The sequence below is a fragment of the Mycetomoellerius zeteki genome, unplaced genomic scaffold, assembly GCF_001594055.1.
Source record: "Mycetomoellerius zeteki isolate Tzet28-1 unplaced genomic scaffold, Tzet1.0 scaffold62, whole genome shotgun sequence".
NCBI classification, from domain to species: Eukaryota; Metazoa; Arthropoda; class Insecta; order Hymenoptera; family Formicidae; genus Mycetomoellerius; species Mycetomoellerius zeteki.
Genome location: NW_017257632.1, coordinates 1918924 through 1937118, shown reverse-complemented (window position 1 = coordinate 1937118; position 18195 = coordinate 1918924). Strand labels below are relative to the sequence as shown.

Here is an 18195-nt window from a genome sequence, read left to right as displayed (position 1 = left end):
AGATGGCGTGCCTTACTGCGAGAAGGATTACCAGAAGCAGTTTGGAGTAAAGTGCGCCTATTGCAACCGTTACATTAGCGGCAAGGTCTTGCAGGCCGGCGACAACCATCATTTCCATCCAACCTGTGCGCGCTGCACAAAATGCGGCGATCCATTTGGCGATGGAGAGGAAATGTACCTACAGGGTGCCGCCATATGGCACCCACGATGCGGTCCAGGACCAACCGGACCCAATGGCATCGTGAACGGACACGGGGACGCTCCCACCCCGCAGCATCGGGAATCGGAGCGAATTTCCAGCAGTGCTTCGGAAATGCAGGTAAGTCCGGTTACGTTTGCGTGATAGGTGTGATTCGCTGTCTAGTCGTATTTATTCTGTACATTTATGTATTATAACTAATTTAAGCTATTACAGAAGCTTGTTTATTTTTATTTAATTTAATTAGAATTTAATTATAATTCTAACGAAGCAATTGTAGCATCTTAATGTTTAATTGTTTGGATAAGTATATTTTACTGTAATAATCGATTATATCGAATTAACATATATAAAAATATAACATTTGTCTTATTTCACGTTATATTCTTATTACGATTGACTTGCTTATTGTGAATAAAGCTGTATACATGGCGTTTCTATTTTATATAACATTATAGCAATTATTGGATTCATATAAGATATTAACGTAACAAAGAAAACAAGCTTTCCATTTTATGGACTCGCAGAGCATAATTTACATTAGTGCAGATCATTTATGTCTTAAAACAGGTTATACGCGCGTATAATATTGTCTATATACAGGCCGTTTTTAAACAATGCATTTTTTAAATGATAGATTTACACAAATCATTAAGAATAATTGCGTTTGAAAAAACATCAAGGATTAAGATATCAAGGATTAAGATATCAGATACAATTTAAATAATGAATAATTTAAATAAAACAATATTTTAAGCATTGATATATTTAGCGACAGAAATACATTATCGTTAAAGCGACACTCACATATCTCAAACGGTGAATAGAAATAGCATTGCGTTCCAGAGCGTTCTAAAATAATACATCGTATCTAATTTTAATTCTTTCCTGATCCAAAGAGTATAGAACAAACTATAATTCTGTACTCTTTTTAAACTCTTTTTCAAACGTAACTGCGCTTGGTTATTTATATAAAGTTTATCGTTCGAAAAAGATTTATTCGAGAAATTAAGAGAATCACAGTAAAAAAAATTAAATATATACCATTTTCTAAATGAGGGGATCAAGAATTCAACATCGTATGATTCAATAGTTAGATTCAATAATATTTTGATGGTTTTGAGTATTATTAGAAATTGTAATATCTCTCTCTATGTTATGTTAGAAAATAAAAGAAACGCATGCTGTTTATGTCTAGCACTTGCATTATTCGACTTAGCTGCATTATATTAAGTTGTATTCGTCTGCATAATTGAATTTGTCAATTGTATTATAAGGAAAGCAAAGTGTTTCACATATGTTAAATATTTCCCTGAAAGTTTACTTTATGATTTTCTGTTATCGTAATATGTAATATACGATGGGACTCTCTTAAAAACGTCACTTTGTATTTCAAATCTTACAGACTCTTCTACGAAACACTTTGTCATTCGACGTATATTCTTGTATGTTTTAGTATAGTATTCTGTATAGCGGCAATATAGAACTGAACACCTCGAATCCAAAAAAACATTAATTATTTCGTCAGCTTTGTGTATAGCTTGATTTTTGCCTCAAAGGATCAGCTGGCTTGTCACTTTACCGTTCTTTCGTTTTACGCACGCCTCAATGTAGGAAACAAGCGAAACATCAAAGATTATATTATCATTTTTATTAAGTTTTTATTATTGCTTTTCTTAATTGTTGTTTACTTTTTCCGCACGGTCATTATGTATAGTTTTCATTGCGGTCACGCACGCCAAGCCTGAACGGATCGCTGTGCAGCCCTTACAGCAGCCTAAGTCGCAAGGTATGCCATATGTCACTTAGCACAGCACTCTCTCAACAAGTATTTCTGGTATCACGTCTCTTATTACCACTTCTCGGCGACGCGTGCTTTCGCTCTGTTGGGCACTTACGATTCTATTTCGACTTTTATCGATCTGTCAAATAGAAAAATGAGACCATCGAGACATTGTTCGGATTGTATACTCTTGTTAAGCTAGTACATCATTTTTACTAATAAGATGATTTAAAAAATTTAATTGCATCACTTATTATTTTAATTTAGTGATTGTCTGTCGTTTTCTAGAGCGTAAATATAATGTAAACAAAGAAAGAAATTTAATATATTTAAAAAAATTTTTGGAAATTCTCAAATATGTTAATATAAATGCTTTCTTGACAGAGCGTTGCTCGCTTTGCACGATTTTTTTCTTCTATACAAAGTGCGTCAATAATTTGAATACGTAAGAATGTTAATTTCTTTTAAAGAGACTGAATTCTGAATGCAAATTAACTTATTTTAAGAGAGACTTATAATTAATTTATCCAACTTCTTACGCACTTTGTATAATTGATAGTAATATTCAGATGTAAAATGCAAACTGCACCACATACGTGATAAGATACATTCATTGCCTCAGTATTATCCCGCACGAACTGGAAGCCCCGGCCTGATCCTGCGAGAATACGGACGACCGGCGGAAGATGTATCTAGGATTTATACTTACTCGTATTTGACTGAAACGCCCAGTCAAGGATATCTGAGACGTCCGATACAGCCGTACGATAAACCCCCCACTAGCCCGCATTTCCATAGACCTAGCTGTAAGTTTTCTCTATATACTTAATTTATTAGATATTAATGAAATTTTAAAATAGTTATGCTATTCTGCTACACAGTTAAATATAGTCATTCCTTTAATACAATATCTTGAGCATCAAGAACAGAAATTTTGATCCATTTAGTTTCTAAATTAAACGTAAAAAAATATTGAATTTTTGATGAAATATTTAAAATGAAATAATTTGTTATAAATTATATATATATATAAAACTTTTAATTCTATATCGTTTATTTGACTTCGGGTTATCTATGTTCTCCAGAATTAAATTGTCATTTAGTCTTTGATGAAAACGCATTGATTTTGTTGCACAGCGTCTCGTTCGATAAGAAGCAGCGGTGGACGCAGCAGCAGATCGGGAATGAGAGCTTTGGTCGACGCGTTGAGCGACACTCGACCGAAATCGCCAGCAAGCCAAGTAGATAATGATGAGCCGATAGAATTAGCGCATTATCCAGACGCTATGAAACCACCCCCGGGGGCCCAACCACCAATCGAGAGAGACGATTTCCCTGCTCCACCGTATCCTTACACTGATCCTGAAAGACGTAGACGATGGTCCGACACTTATAAGGTATTATCTTACATTTAATCTTCAAAATAATATAATGCTATTTTTTCCATTAATCCTTTACTTAATGATGCTGATCAGTGAATTAACATTCTCTTTTAATTCAGGGAGTACCTGCATCTGATGACGAGGATGACGTGGATAACAAAACGTATATCAAGGAAGCGGAGCAAAAATTGAAAAAGGAACAGGACGAATTGAGCAAGATCGACACGGGAATAGCTAAGGTATTCCTGCAAGATCGCGAAAAAGATCGGGAGAATTTGAGACATAGAGCTGCGAACGTTGATCCTAGAAACGCCTCGAGGACACCGTCTGCCGCCAGAGAGCCAACGTATCGATTGCGTTATGAAAGTCCCGTTGGTGCATGTAAGTTACAACAATTAATTTCGTATTTTTAGTATTTAGATATAAACTTCAATTATTTAGCTGTCTAATTCTAATTAATATCTTGAGAAGAGCATATATTGTTCTCAGATTTAAATTTGAAAGCCTATGAACAGTATCATTTAACATTTATGTAAAAGATAATTTGAAGAACATTTTGTGCAGCGCCTTCGCGAAATATTGATCATGCACGGCCTTGGGAGGATGACGATGGCTTCAGCTACAGATCCAGCGGGCCTAGTTACAACGGTAAGTTTTTGACGTCACGCAACACCACGTATTTGTCTCATTAACATAAGTAACGATCATCTCATACATGTCCACACGTTCGCACATGACACTAACATACCACTCTACCGTTTAAAGTAACATGGATTAGAGAACGCTGTGAGTCTCGATAGAGCGGGGTTTCCCAGGGCGGGCGGTCGTAAATGGTTTCATTTTGTCGATAAAAAAGAAACGTTTGTTTTGTGGAGTATGACCAAATCGGCCAATGCAAACCGAGGGAAGGTTTTACGCTAATTAACAAACGATGATAACAGTACGTAACACTTGAAAGCAGGGCTTTAAGTGGAGTGTGTAGCACCAAAAAACCGTACACTGGACGCCCAATTAATACAACAGGTGATGTATTCTGCCTATGCATGTTGTCGTCCCTTACCTCGATGTGCTTGCTTATAATTTTTTTTCGTCGAACTGCGAACGGCGCATCAACCAATACCTCGAAATAACGGGCAATTAAATCGCCATTGCGATCTTTAGTCCTGGAAATCGTTTCTCGAGGTAATTGATCCTGATCTATATCTTGCATGATACTTGGGACCACGAAATTCATTATACACGGACACATATTGTTCCAATGCACATCACTCTCATTTCTGCGACACAATAGTAGTTTTAGATAGAATTTAAACTGAACTTCAAATTGACTAATAAAAAGTCAATTTATTATCATTTTTCATCTCTTTTTTTGTATGCTTCAGTAAGATTTAAATCGCTTTCGTAATCATTCTATCTAAATTTAATTAAAATTGTTTTAAGATGTATATATGGTATATATATATATAGTATATATTCTTTACATTACAATAATTATATTTTATTTTTTCTAATATTTTGCGTTTTTTTTTGTTTTATTAAGACCAACAAATATAGCTCAAAAGCTAATTTCTGATTTGGTTTTGATAATTGATTATTGAATTTTATTAAAGAAAATTTTTTATATTAAAATGCTTTTTTAAGAAGAGTTAGTTTTTAGATATTTTTTGAATCTTATTTACAATATTGGAAGATAATTTGGCAACGTGAATAATAATTTTACTTCATTACGCGCATGATAATTATTTCTTTTATGCACCGCACATCTTTGCTTTCTGACAGATACAGAATTTTGCTTCGTGGTATCTTCCAATGTTGGGTCACTAGTTAATTTTAGAACGCTAATATGGAATGTTTGTCAACTAATCCAATTTTGTGCAATATTAAAAGATTGTATAATTAAGAAACAAATCGTTGAAAAGGCAGTTAAGAGAATTTTAATCAACTATTTAAATTAACTAGCTAATTGTTACAGCCTTTCATAATTACGTTAAGAAAAATTTAATAGAAGTCTTTTATATCTTTGTAAAAGTTATGAAGAAATCTGTCTTTCGCAAAATCGCTAATTTCAAGTTAGCGTTCTAGATTTAATAGGACACAGTATGTTAGTCACACGATGCTATTACCCGTCGTCTACTATCATTGTGTCTCTATTTGTGTTTTTGTGTTTGTGTTGTGTTTGCGTGGGCGGCAGTTGGGAGGTCATCGGCGCGCTCCCCGGCTCCCAGAAACTATCCACCCCTTGGTACTCAACGCGCCTTCACTCTTCCAAACGCCACTAGACACTATCATTCGGTGAGTCCGAAAACTTTCCAATTCGCCCGCCGTTGGTCCCAAGTCAAATCAAATCCATTTTTAAGTTCCATTTTTAAATTTTCCCATTCAATTTTTCTACATATTTTTAATAAAATTTCAGTGTTATAATATCACCTGATTATTTTTACGCGATTAAAAACTACAAATTGTGCACGTGTAAATTAGGCATGTAAAATGTTATTTGCTGATGAAGAAATAAGAATTTAGTCATTGCTGTCTTGATATTAAAACAACAATCACCTTAAAGTGAGATTTTCGATAATATAAGAATAGTTTATCTGCAATTTTTTTCATCTATAATTTGAGATGCATCCCATACATTGTAATATATTGAACCACATATATTTTTGTCTGCATTTTCAGTAAGAAAGGAAAGCTTTTGACTTGTCATCACGGCGGGCGCGCTTACGAGAAGAGTCTATTGTACTTACACGCAGGTGCTGGCTTTTTATGTATCTGTTTTTTTTTTAATCGCGAATTGCCTCGTACACTCTACTTAATGAGAGTGAACGCTTTGTGCACTCGAAACTATCGGATATCTTTAAGCGCCGTTTGCCGATGGGAATGCGACATATTTGAAATTATTATCATCACAGATATCCTTTGTTACACGCGATAAAGTTTAAGGTAATTAGATTCTGTAGGATAGATTTAATGACACGATTGATGCATGCCTTTTTCAGTTATTTCTCCCAGATATTTACTCCAAAGATGTATATTTTTAATTTTATTACTAATTGTATAAAAGATTATGTATATAAAATACAAGTACAGAAGAATTGAGCATTGTAATAGAATTATATCGCATGTATATCGATGGATATCTGTCTTTTTAAATCTATTCGGATCCATGAGAAACATTGTAAAAAATACGATGTACCAAGTATATCATTGTTGAGGCGCAAAGATAGGGGGAAATTCCTTAACAGTGGTTGATCTTGGGGGGACATATAAGGGAGCGACATGGCTTCGTAGAGTTAACGAGTACAAAAAATCTGGCAAGCGAACGTTGGGCATTCGTATGGGAGATTGAACGAATTGAAATCACTGCTGAAACTAATCAGTAACACCTGTCGATTGACTGATTTGCAAACCAGTTGTGAGCTCCCTTCGGCACATCCCGAAGCCGGGGTACGGTCTGGCACCGCGAAGTCACACCTTCTCCTCGACCGGCGGTTCTGTGTCTGCTCTCCCTGTAAGTCTTGCACCGCAAGTCACAGTCGGCGATGCGACGTGCACCGCGCTGATAGTGCAATAATACGTATATAGAAGAGAGTATACATAGAGTCAACTCCGCGGCGACCGAGCGGAACACACCTCTCTAAGATAACGCTTTTCTGTCGTCTAGGGCGACTATTCGTTCAGCGGGATGGGCGACAAGACGCACAGCACTGATTTCTCGTCTGGCAAGTCGGACAGTGAGTAAAACGAGGGACCGACCTACGCCGGTCCCCTGCACACACATTAGTCATCTCACCTTTTTACATCACGCTTCTCAAGCTTGACGCGCTCGCAAATTAGACAAATAGAGTTTCTGCAGTACTATCGTGAATCTATCGAGGATTTCTATCAGCTTCAAACTAAGATTACACTAACAGTATTCATCTAAAAGGTTTGGCACGTCTGGTAAAATAGAATTTTGTAGGTTCAATCTGCAGTATCTTGATAACAAAAAATTTATTTAGCGTTTATTTGCTTTTTGTATTAAATCTTTTGATCTCTAATTTGAAACTAATATTCTAGTAATGCTTGTTCAAAATTAACTGAAATTTAGTTTACAAAGAATTGTCTATAACTCAGAAATTACTGTTTTGATAATTTTTATAATGAAGCTTTTACAAACGTCTATATTATGGCAAAGATGCATGATTTCCGAGACATTTCAAGATTTTACGCGTTGTCTTGTCACGCATAATTCATGATGGAACTGCTGGCGATTTTTGCGAGCGCGTCACTGCCACATTATCATTTTCTTCATACACTACGTTTTTTGCCTTGTACTCGCATGCTTTACTAACATCTCTGCGAGCTATCGCACTGTCACTGTGAAACATTGTACATCGTACATTGGCCTGTTGTACATCGTCATATAACATTGTTTATTTAAAGAACTGTAATAATGACACTTGTTTGATTATGAATTATGAAATTAATAATCATCTACGATACATATCAATTTTCTCTCAGATCAATAACCATACATAGAGCTGAAGTAATGAAAAAGCAATAAGATAAATTATATTAAGCCAGGAAATATCAAAGAAAGTGTCAGAAATGGAGATGTCAATACTTACTATGTTTTGTGTTTGGCTAGTATTAAGAATTATAATTACAATATTATATCCTTCGACCCTTCAAATGAAAAAATATTATAATCTTTAGTTGATACGTTCTTACAGACAAGCCTTCTGTAAATCTGGAAACTTTGCAGTATTATTGAATTATAAAACAATCATGTCTCTGGCATTACTTCTATTACGTCTATTTTTAATTAAATAGTCGTGTTTGCGCTACTCTACGCATTTTTTTCACGTATAAATTATAAAATGCATAGGCAGGTAATGAAAAAAGGAAACACGATTGATGAAAAACAAATTGTAGTTAGCATAGGAAATGGTTTGTGCAACATGGTTTGATATGGTTTTCTTTCACATTTTCCCCAATTTTAGTATCAACAGGCAGCATCACGGATGTGGATCGACGGGCATTGGTATGTACCACAGCCCCATACTACTCCCGGCGAATTAGCATGGTTTGTAGCTTGTTTTTGCATCTGTATCATAATAAAACTCCATTTATCGGAATGATTTCGATAACACTGCATTTAAATACACATTCTCTTTCTATATTAAATTTAACATTATTTTAATATGGATTATAAGTTTTTTAAAAAAATTGTTAATTTTATAAGGATTGATAATTTCATAAAACATCATTAAGCAAATTTTGATTTGTTGAAAGAAGAATAATTTCTTTCTAAAATTTTAATGGCAAAAAGATTCATCGAATAACTTTTTTTAAATTATATGTATTCAATTTGATTACTCTAATAAATGGAGTTTATGCAAATGTCATTTTATTTAACGTTCTAGCACGTCTATAATTGCAGATGTGTTGCATTAAATGCACACATTCGTCTAGAGAAACAAGACAATACAGTTCGTACGTTTGAAAAATTTATGTGTAAATGCATATTATTGTTACTTATTTGTATTTATTTGTATGATTATATTTGATTTGCTACTTATCTTTACTATGATAAGATTGTATATATAATGCTGTATAATGAGTATGCATGCATGCTGTATATTTTGCTATTTTGAGTTTTGCATTTTTTTATCAACTGTATTTACTTTTAATTTGCTCTATGTTGTATATTCGGTTTATCGTAAGAGTTCTTCATCTTTTAATTAAGTTAAGTTAGTTAATTAATCGAACTACTTTTATATCCAATTTGCACTAATTAGCTTTATGAGCGAAATGTGTTATTTTATTTTTTTCTTGTTTTAATATAATGTAATTTATTTTGCAGAAAATTTTAATTTTATAAAATTGAGATAATTGAAATTTTTTCTTTGGAGCTTTGAGTAAATTATATAATAACTTTCGATCGAACATAACAGGAAATTAATACCATAATATCAGCAATTTGATATTATGGCAAAATGCATTATTATTATATTACTATGAAATTACTTTTTATGAAAACAGATTATCCAACATTAGACATATTATTAATAATAATGTTATTAATAATAATTTGTTTAAAGTACTATAAGATAGCTATTTAAATATTTCATGTATTAAAATTTGTATATATAATATTTTTAACAGAAAAACGTTTTTTTATACAAAACGATTTTTCAAGAAAATGCATGTATGGTATATACATTATTCGCACTTGAAAGACAGCTGTACAGCATTGTTTATAGAAGTAAAAAATTGTACATAGTGCGTAAATCTGGAAAAAAATTAAAGTGTTTGCACGTAGGATGCTTCAATCTATTTTGATTAAATCTATGTACTCTAAATATTAAAGGAACGAAAATTTTAAACCCCAATTAGTATACTTTTAGTAACTATTAGAAGTTGATTAATTTGATATTGAAGCAGTCTATTGAGTCATACGAATTCGTACGTGTATATAAGAAGAATTTGTTAATTATATTATTCTATTATTATGCAGCGAGAGTATAACAGTTTTGTAGTGTGTAAAAAATGTGTTTACTGTAAAAGGCGTGGACAAGAATATTTTTGGGGGATGCATGATACTGGAAATTTTTAATTGAAATGTGTTTATTTGAAAAGATCTTATTGCATTTTACGAGTTTATTATCAAACTTATATTTGATATTGAATTACTCTAAAAATATCATCTAGCGAATCTTTCTTCATTCAAATTCGTTTTGCTTTTCTAAGAATTCGAAGAATGCAAATGCAACCCCTTACATCTTTCTCGCATCGTCCATGTCATTGTCGTATTATTCACATCTATTTCTGCTAGTGTGACTCATGATTTTGTATTATTGTGGCGCAGAATGATGGTGGAATCCTTCCATCGTCCACCACGTATACAGGTGGCCTAGGTTCGGTTGTTGGGGGCCACGGGGGTCATCACGTAAGAAGATCGCTGCCGGACATGGGGGCTGCACCAACCGAACCGCCCAAACTTTATCCCTATCATTTACTTGTTATCACTAACTACAGGCTGCCAGCTGACGTGGATCGTTGCAATCTCGAGGTGAGTACTAGCTGTGAGCACCAACATTAATTGTTTACTCGTTTCATTTATAAGTTATGAAATTATACAGTACTGTCATGTAATAATTGTTTATTTTTAAAAATAACATTCTTTGTTGTCTCTCCTCATTGCGTTATTTATTGAACTTAATTGTGTGGTATTTTAATCATGATTACAATAACGTGAAAATCACCTGGACTTTTTTTCAGCGGCACCTCTCCGATGCAGAATTTGAAGCTGTTCTACAGTGCTCTCGATCGGAATTCTACAGATTGCCACAGTGGCGTCGCAATGAAATCAAAAGACGTGCCCGTCTCTTCTAATTCATGTCAAATTTTTTGCTTAACACACATCGCGTCGTGTCGCGATTGCATTACTGCGGTACGGACCGTACATTCCTACTGCGTGGGTAGATGCATCGCGGGGAAAAAAATGTGTTCGACAACCATTACGATCATTCTGCCGATTGACGTGCGCTCATCAAAATAAACGTCCTCTAGACTGGGGCGCACGCAACATACGCAGACGCATACGCACACAAACACAATGTAATGATGCGGAAGCACTGCCACTTGTCGTCAATTTTTTTCTCGCAGCAACGAATCCACAGGCAGCTTTATCTATGACCCGATTTATTTAGCGACGTAGTCGTTTTCAGGTTCCATCTCGGAGCTCTATCGCGATTTGTTTTCATACATGTTGACGAATATCCAATGAATATGATGGCTGATATTAACGTAGGGGAGAAAATAATCAAATAGAAAAAAAGTTACGATTAAAACTCTTAATACAATTTACTATTGTAAATAAGAAGTTAATCAAGAAGTCGAAAAAGCGGCGTGGAGGAGCAGCTAGGATATTTCAAAGTACATAACCGCGTATTTGCTAAATCGCATACATACATATTAATCTTTGTGGAAGATTATGACGCAAGGAAACAAACGCTACTATGTAGGATTTATCATTATTATTAGTTTTTAACTACTATTATTAATATTATTATATTTTACTATGTGCAACATGAAGAGTTAAGAGTAGGTAAGCCCAGCTTGCTGAATGGTGCGATTGCACTGGATTAATCGAATGAGTTGCGTGTGATTTGTCACTTTTTAACTTACTCTACGACAAGGATTATTTTATAAAGTAGTTTACGCGCAAATACGATGTCCTTGTGTGAGAAGATATCAAGTTGTCTTTATCTTTTAATTATCCTTGATGTATTAACTAAAGAAACGCTCTGCGGTGCGGATTGCGATAGACTTCTATAATTACTCGATCACTCTACATTAGAGTATGAATAAGAAAATCAGGACCAAATTTATAGTTGTGGTGGATTTAACAATAACAGGAAGTATATTTTAACCATATATGGATTTATTATCATATTCAATTCATAGCAATTTTCTCAATATTTTGGAAGTAGCACAAAACAAGTTTTGAAAATTTTCAAATCGTATTAATATCATCTATTTAAGTAGCGATTTTTTTAATTTTCTAAAGTAAAGAGCTTATTTATAGTATTTCCAAAAGGAAAACTTCTTAAAAAAAATTATAGAAGTAAATATTATATGTATAATATTATAAAATATATAAATATTATATGCTAATATATAAATATTGCATGCATATAATATTTATAATATTATATATTTATAAAAATTTAAATATTTATAAATATATTAAAATTTTTTTAAATATACTTATATTTATAAAACATTTTATAAATATTAGATATAAAAATTTATAATATTTCTAATTAAAAAAAGAGATGTATTTTGTGCGAAACGCATAAATCACTCTTTTTCATCGCATATCTTATTAAATCTTTCAAAAGTTATTTCATGCTATTTTCAGAATATAACGCGATAATTTCACCATTGATTAAGTAAAATACTGATCCAGTAAAACTTTTAATTTTATGGATACCGCAGTGATTGTCCTCCACCCTTAAATTAGGTCCTGCACAGAATTAAAAAAAAGTTTCGAAGTAATAGCCGAAGCAGTTAAGCTGATATCGGACGTACACGCGTCCAATGAATAGAGCCGATTTATGCAAAGCGAATAAAGTTGAATTTTCATATATAGGTGAGAAACAGGACGTATCGAAGTTTTGACTGTTACGCCATATGATTATTATATATGTAGATGAATTTACTACGTATTCGAATATGTATGCGTGCAATAAAATTGACACGCTTCATTCGAACGAAGTCACCGAACTATACTTTACTACTGACGCGGGTGCGACGTTTTATCAAATCAGCTGCGTTTTATTATTCACACATTTCGCCCCCTTATCTTAAGTCATGTGCCTAACAAATAAATGTCGTGGGACATTTCATGCGAGAAAGAGAGGAATTGTTAATCTTACAAAGCGTCCCACACGCTTCGTGTAAGACTTACAATTCCTATCAAGGCATTCTGAATTCTTTCGAAGCGACGATCTTTCAGGCGTCTTTGGATCTTTGTACTGCCTTGAGTAACAGCTTCATTATGAAGAAAATCTAACTTGCTCCATGATCGCTAACATACAACTTAAATGTCATTTGAGATCAACACGGCTGTAACTTTCTTTTTCTTTTTTTTCTTATGGAGATGTTTTACTTGTAAACATATTCGTGTAATCCCCTTTTGTTTTGTTTTTATTATAAATAAATTTCACGTTTTATTGATTTTGTATACAATCGGTACTCCTGATCATGGCGCAATGTTATTGTTCCCACTGTGCAATGCGAACCAATGTATGTTTCTGTTGTATAGAGCACATTGCTTCCGCTAGTCCCTAAAGTTAAATAAATGCAAAACATACGAACAAGCTGACGAAGTTACTATCACTATTACGTTAATTATCAAGCAGCTTATATCCCGCAATAAAGGCTATACACGCACAAGACTCATTTCCTGATCCGTTTCATGTAGATCCGCAAGCTTCATGTAGAAAAGCCTTTCAATTCCCGTTTGCTCGTTGGATATATGCCTTACTTTAACCAAAAAAACTCGTCTAAATTAAAAGGTAATTCAAAGGAACCACTACAGAACTTCAAACTTTGTTTTTCGGAGCTTTTTAACTCGCTGCAGTCTGCTGTAAAAAATTCACACGTTATATAGAAACTCCGCAGAATGTAAGACTAATACGAAATTACTTTTTCACGAAGGATTACGAAACCCTCTAGCACACTGGAAAGCGGCTCGTATTGATCCGACACTAATTCCGCCTTTTCGCCCGTGCACAGCAACACTGGTGTGGTTTGTACATGACCGCCAACAATAGATTTCGGATTACCTGCTTTCCCCACAACATCCACGTTTTGACCGATTCTTACCGATACCGGCAAATTCTGCAAAGTATTGATAATATCGTTTCTAAACCCGGAATATTTATATCCTACAATCCTTTTACATACCGTAAGATTTTCATCCACAGTGACCAGCCACCTTGGCTCTATCGCGATCGCCAAGCAGTATATTAAATAATGAGACTGAGATAATATGAGATTTCTGCAATCTAAACATGCAACGAGGACGACCATCAAACCAGCCAGGGCAGTATAGTCCAAAATTTTCGAAGAGTACCGCAAAGGCGATAAAGATAAAGTACCCTAAAAGGAAAAATATAATGTATAAGGATGCAACTTTTTTAAAGGAAAGAACGATCATTAATAAATTTTTATTTTATGTTAAAGAAAGACGAATCGATTCATCAAAAAGAAATTTGTTACTTTATTAATATCGTTATTTGCTTATTATTTAATTGTAAACGTTTTTATTGGCCCGACTTTATCAAGGCTTTTACCTTGCCCAGGTGCACCAAACCCTGAGAGATACGCACAAGGAACAGGTGAGACGGATTCTTCGCGTAATAAGCCGCCAGCTGTCTCAACATTGTCGCCAATCGCGCATTGTTGGTACCTGCGCCTACCAGACCGAGGGCGAAGATCGCATTTAGAGCGACATCGGCGTCATGGTCGTGGCTGTATTTGTTTAGCACATCCACGACAGCTGGATCAGCATTCGACAGAGAGGATAAGGCTAATGCGAGGGGCATAGCGCGTCGCGCTGGCGTTGGCCCATATCTTCCAACCTATGATTTGTTAAGCAATCGTAATCATAGCGAGGACTTAGGGGATCGTCATTCACAAGAGTCACAAGAGTCGTTCCCATGATAAATATTAATTAAAGTCGATTACACTTCTAACTTCCGCTTCTAGTTCTACGCCACGAAAAGAAAGAGAGTGTTAAATCGCTGCAAATGAATTATAGGAACCCATAAACGTTAATTAAGGTGAATTGAAATTTAAATGTTTCTTTGTCTCTTTCCGCTTTAGGTAACTATAGGCGCGTCGTCATAAATATTCGTTATAGTTTATTAAGGTCTTATACGAATTTAATCTTCTTACCTGACCAAAGATTCTCGAATTTTCTTTTCCTTCTCCAAGCCCAACTACACCTACCCCAAGGGATGCTATAGCCTGTGGAGCTCCAATATCTCTGAATTTAATACAATACATTGATTATTTCTTTAACTATAATTATTTAGCACTAAATATGCAAAAGCAACAAAATTTTTTTTCTCAAATTATTGTATATCTATGAAAAAGTTACTTATTTATATTACTATTCTAAATTGTTATTTATTAATGTCTTATTTAACATTTTATATTTTTATTTTTAGTGATATGCTTACTTAGCAAGTTCTTCGATTTGATTGTCGTCCTTTTTATTCTTTTCTAATTTGGCAGAGCTTTGTGATCTTTGATCGCAACAACTTGGTATCGGAGTATTCTCAGGTGTTGTTTTTGTGCTCATTACTTCCTCGATTGTTTCCGAACAGGTCCTTAATAATTCTTGCACTATCAATACATCGCCAGTGCCCGCGTATGCGCAAATCTAACAATTATTTTTATCAGATTTGAATTGTATACGATACTTTTCGAAAGAAATTACACAATTCTAACAATCTTTTGCTATTTGGATTATGAAAAACTTTCTGATGAAATAATTTTTGAGAAAATCATAACAGTTTAATTTTACTTGTAGCATAGTTTGCGAAGCATAGTTATATGGTTCCGGCAAAGCCTCCAGAGCTGCAGATGGTGTTTCTATAGCGTCTCGGGTTCCCATATAAATCATTCCTAGGGCTAACGCCAAAAATCTGCGTGATAAAAATGATTTCTATATTATATACATTTACGTATAATATTTATAATATTATCTATGTATGACTTTCTTACATTATCTATAAATATAATAATCATAATTATACCTGGAATGCGTAATAACAAGCTCCTTCATAGATAGTCCCAATAATTTCAACAGGATTGCCGAAGATACATCAGAATCTCCCGAGCCTACATTCACAAGACCCAAAGAAATGGCAATCAGCGATAATACTTGTATATCATCTGAAAAAAGTTATAGTTATGTGACGATTAATTATTTTTATCCCTTTGTGAGTAAAAAATTTTAATTCAAGTCGCATAAATATAAAATGTAATATAAGAGAGAAAGAAATTTCGTACAATTTAAAAAATATCAGATTAACTTTAATTTTTTTCATCATTAAAGAGTTCATTTTTTTTATTTTTGAAACTGGAATGAAAAAATGAAGATTATATGCATAAAATTACATTACTTTGCTCATCGGCTAAAGCTCCAGAAAGAAGTTCGGTGACATCTTTTCTTCTGGACCCAGCATAAGCCAGACCTAATCCCAGGATGGCTCCTATGCGAAGAATTTGGCTGTTTGATTTTACGTACTCGCTGAGAAGTGCCAAAGCCGGATCGCATTCATTACGAATTCCGCAATTCACCAGTCCGATTGCTAGCAAGGCACCAGATTTCACGTAGTCTTCGTTCGTGTAAAGATACCTAAGCGGATAACAGGACTATCAATAAGTAAGCTCAAAAAAATAAATAACAGTTCTTTTTTAATTCTATTAACTTATCATATAATCTTATTATATCTTTTTCCAAAAAAATAATTAAAAAAATTAGAATAATTAATTCGCGACATTAAAGATTAATATATTTTTGCTTGAAATTTATACTAACTTGTCGATGGGAATTAATCCGCCGTCGACATCCCACATATGTATTAGACCCAAAGAAGCAGTAGCTGATAACATTCCATGTTCCTGAAAAAAAGCACATGTTTTTATTTGCGTTGCAATATTTTTATATTATATAACTTTTTAATCGAAAGATATATATTAATATAATCTCTCAATCCTTCTTTCTATAAAGTGATAAATAATTATTTATATTTTCCATTATACAAGAGATAGGTCAGTATTCATATTTAAGATTCTCTTAAGTACAATCTTAAAATGTCATAAATCCATCACAAAGCTGTGTGTGTATTAGCATCATTACTTAAGACGGTCTCAAAATAAGAACCGATAAGTACTGATCGAAGTTAACTATATAATTATCTAATATATATATATATATATTAAAAATACTGGAAAATTAATTACTATTAATTAAAATATTCTTCTTAAATTATTGAAGAGTTAAACCTTATTTTTATACACCCAACAATCCGACGTGTTTGCCATTAGCTTATCCTGACCGAAACCCGCGTGCACGAAACCAGAAACGAAACTTGCCGCTAAATTCGCTCTAGCCGAATCATGTTCCATTTGCCTAAAGCCGCTTACCAACCAGCTCTTGTAGATATCTTCTGGGAGCTTTGGCTCGAGTATATCAAGCTCTCTGGCAAGAATTTGGAAATGGGTGTTTACGTGGCCATTGCTGAGGATCGCCTCGATGTCGTTAGCATCGTCTCCGTGATACTCCGATCTCAGGGGTTGATCCTATTTAGAAAACAGAATACTGTCATCTTATTGTCAATTTATTAAGTAAATTAATTTTCTTTTAATTATTAATTTCTTTAAAATCAAAACGTCTTTACAATTATATCCCTTTTTTTTAGTTTAGTTGATTCGTATTCTTGCAAAGGGCAATTAAAAGATATATTCATTATTGGATTAACAAGAAGAAGTAAAAAGACACTTGCAAATTGTGTAATTGTTGTTTATCATTTCATTTGTTTAAATTAATTTATTTTCTACAGAAGGAAGTTTAGCTATTTATATTACGATTCATACATTTACATATTTTTGTATATGAAATTAATAGAATATAGGGCATTTCTGAAATGCTTTTAACATCGTCTTCCGCGCTGTGCTGCTTCTCCCTCTGATCTTATGAAATAAAGTCAAATGCTATGCAGATATTATTCAAGGAGTTACTTGCAGACGGGCGAGTATAAAGGCTAGTTGATTCCTCGTCAAAGAATCGGAGCAAGCGGCGAAGCACTTGAAAACAAGTTCCGAATTTGCAAGTTGCAGCGCTACCAAAATTGCCCTCGTACACTCGTTAAACTTTAGATATTGCTCCGTAGCAAATTCCAATATTTGTCTTCTTTCCGTCTCCTCACTGAATTAAAAATACATGTAGTTTAACAAGTAATTCCATTATACAAACACGCGAAGCGGATTAGACCGTTTATTGAATAGTGAACAGCTTAATATTTTTAATATATTTTATTAAAAAATGAAACTACATTTATATTCTAAACATCAAGTTATGAAGCTTAAAAAGATTATACTTTATTTATAAAAGAATTTATGTTTCAAATTGTGTTCAACACAAGGACAATTTATTTAAAAAAATCACGTCTATTAAGCTGGCACAGCCACTTCAGCACAATCAAACGCGACCTATACCACATTTTTTTGCTATTTTTTTGCTAATTTTTTGCTCTATTCCCGAT

At 33.7% G+C, this 18195-nt stretch overlaps 2 protein-coding genes across 13 annotated transcripts in view; one reads left to right on the top strand and one right to left on the bottom strand.

Moving 5' to 3' along the window:
* The window catches only part of Unc-115a (actin binding LIM protein Uncoordinated 115a), a 30684-nt gene extending 18841 nt beyond the window's left edge, over positions 1 to 11843 (top strand). For 2 of the 11 annotated variants that reach the window (XM_018457267.1, XM_018457261.1), the window contains exons 5-15: positions 1 to 319; positions 1917 to 1988; positions 2605 to 2788; positions 3120 to 3379; positions 3484 to 3745; positions 3929 to 4012; positions 5556 to 5656; positions 7026 to 7095; positions 8347 to 8429; positions 10215 to 10418; positions 10628 to 11843. In XM_018457267.1, the coding sequence (XP_018312769.1) occupies positions 1 to 319; positions 1917 to 1988; positions 2605 to 2788; positions 3120 to 3379; positions 3484 to 3745; positions 3929 to 4012; positions 5556 to 5656; positions 7026 to 7095; positions 8347 to 8429; positions 10215 to 10418; positions 10628 to 10741 (1753 nt within the window). In that variant the 3' untranslated portion in view covers positions 10742 to 11843. Of the gene's footprint in view, positions 320 to 1916; positions 1989 to 2604; positions 2789 to 3119; positions 3380 to 3483; positions 3746 to 3928; positions 4013 to 5555; positions 5661 to 6040; positions 6368 to 6774; positions 6873 to 7025; positions 7096 to 8346; positions 8430 to 10214; positions 10419 to 10627 lie in introns of those variants that run through there. The other 9 variants (XM_018457272.1, XM_018457265.1, XM_018457262.1 and 6 more) reach the window with 9 other exon arrangements.
* A 711-nt stretch (positions 11844 to 12554) lies between these two features.
* LOC108728567 (26S proteasome non-ATPase regulatory subunit 2) overlaps positions 12555 to 18195 on the bottom strand; it is an 8202-nt gene continuing 2561 nt past the window's right edge. Inside the window, exons 5-16 of one of the 2 annotated variants that reach the window (XM_018457176.1) lie at positions 17672 to 17858; positions 16937 to 17233; positions 16470 to 16552; positions 16051 to 16286; positions 15682 to 15820; positions 15450 to 15570; positions 15103 to 15305; positions 14816 to 14906; positions 14212 to 14499; positions 13823 to 14017; positions 13562 to 13756; positions 12555 to 13500 (exon numbers count right to left, since the gene is read on the bottom strand). In XM_018457176.1, the coding sequence (XP_018312678.1) occupies positions 13483 to 13500; positions 13562 to 13756; positions 13823 to 14017; positions 14212 to 14499; positions 14816 to 14906; positions 15103 to 15305; positions 15450 to 15570; positions 15682 to 15820; positions 16051 to 16286; positions 16470 to 16552; positions 16937 to 17233; positions 17672 to 17858 (2053 nt within the window). In that variant the 3' untranslated portion in view covers positions 12555 to 13482. Of the gene's footprint in view, positions 13501 to 13561; positions 14018 to 14211; positions 14500 to 14815; positions 14907 to 15102; positions 15306 to 15449; positions 15571 to 15681; positions 15821 to 16050; positions 16287 to 16469; positions 16553 to 16936; positions 17234 to 17671; positions 17859 to 18195 lie in introns of both variants that reach the window. The other variant, XM_018457175.1, reaches the window with a different exon arrangement.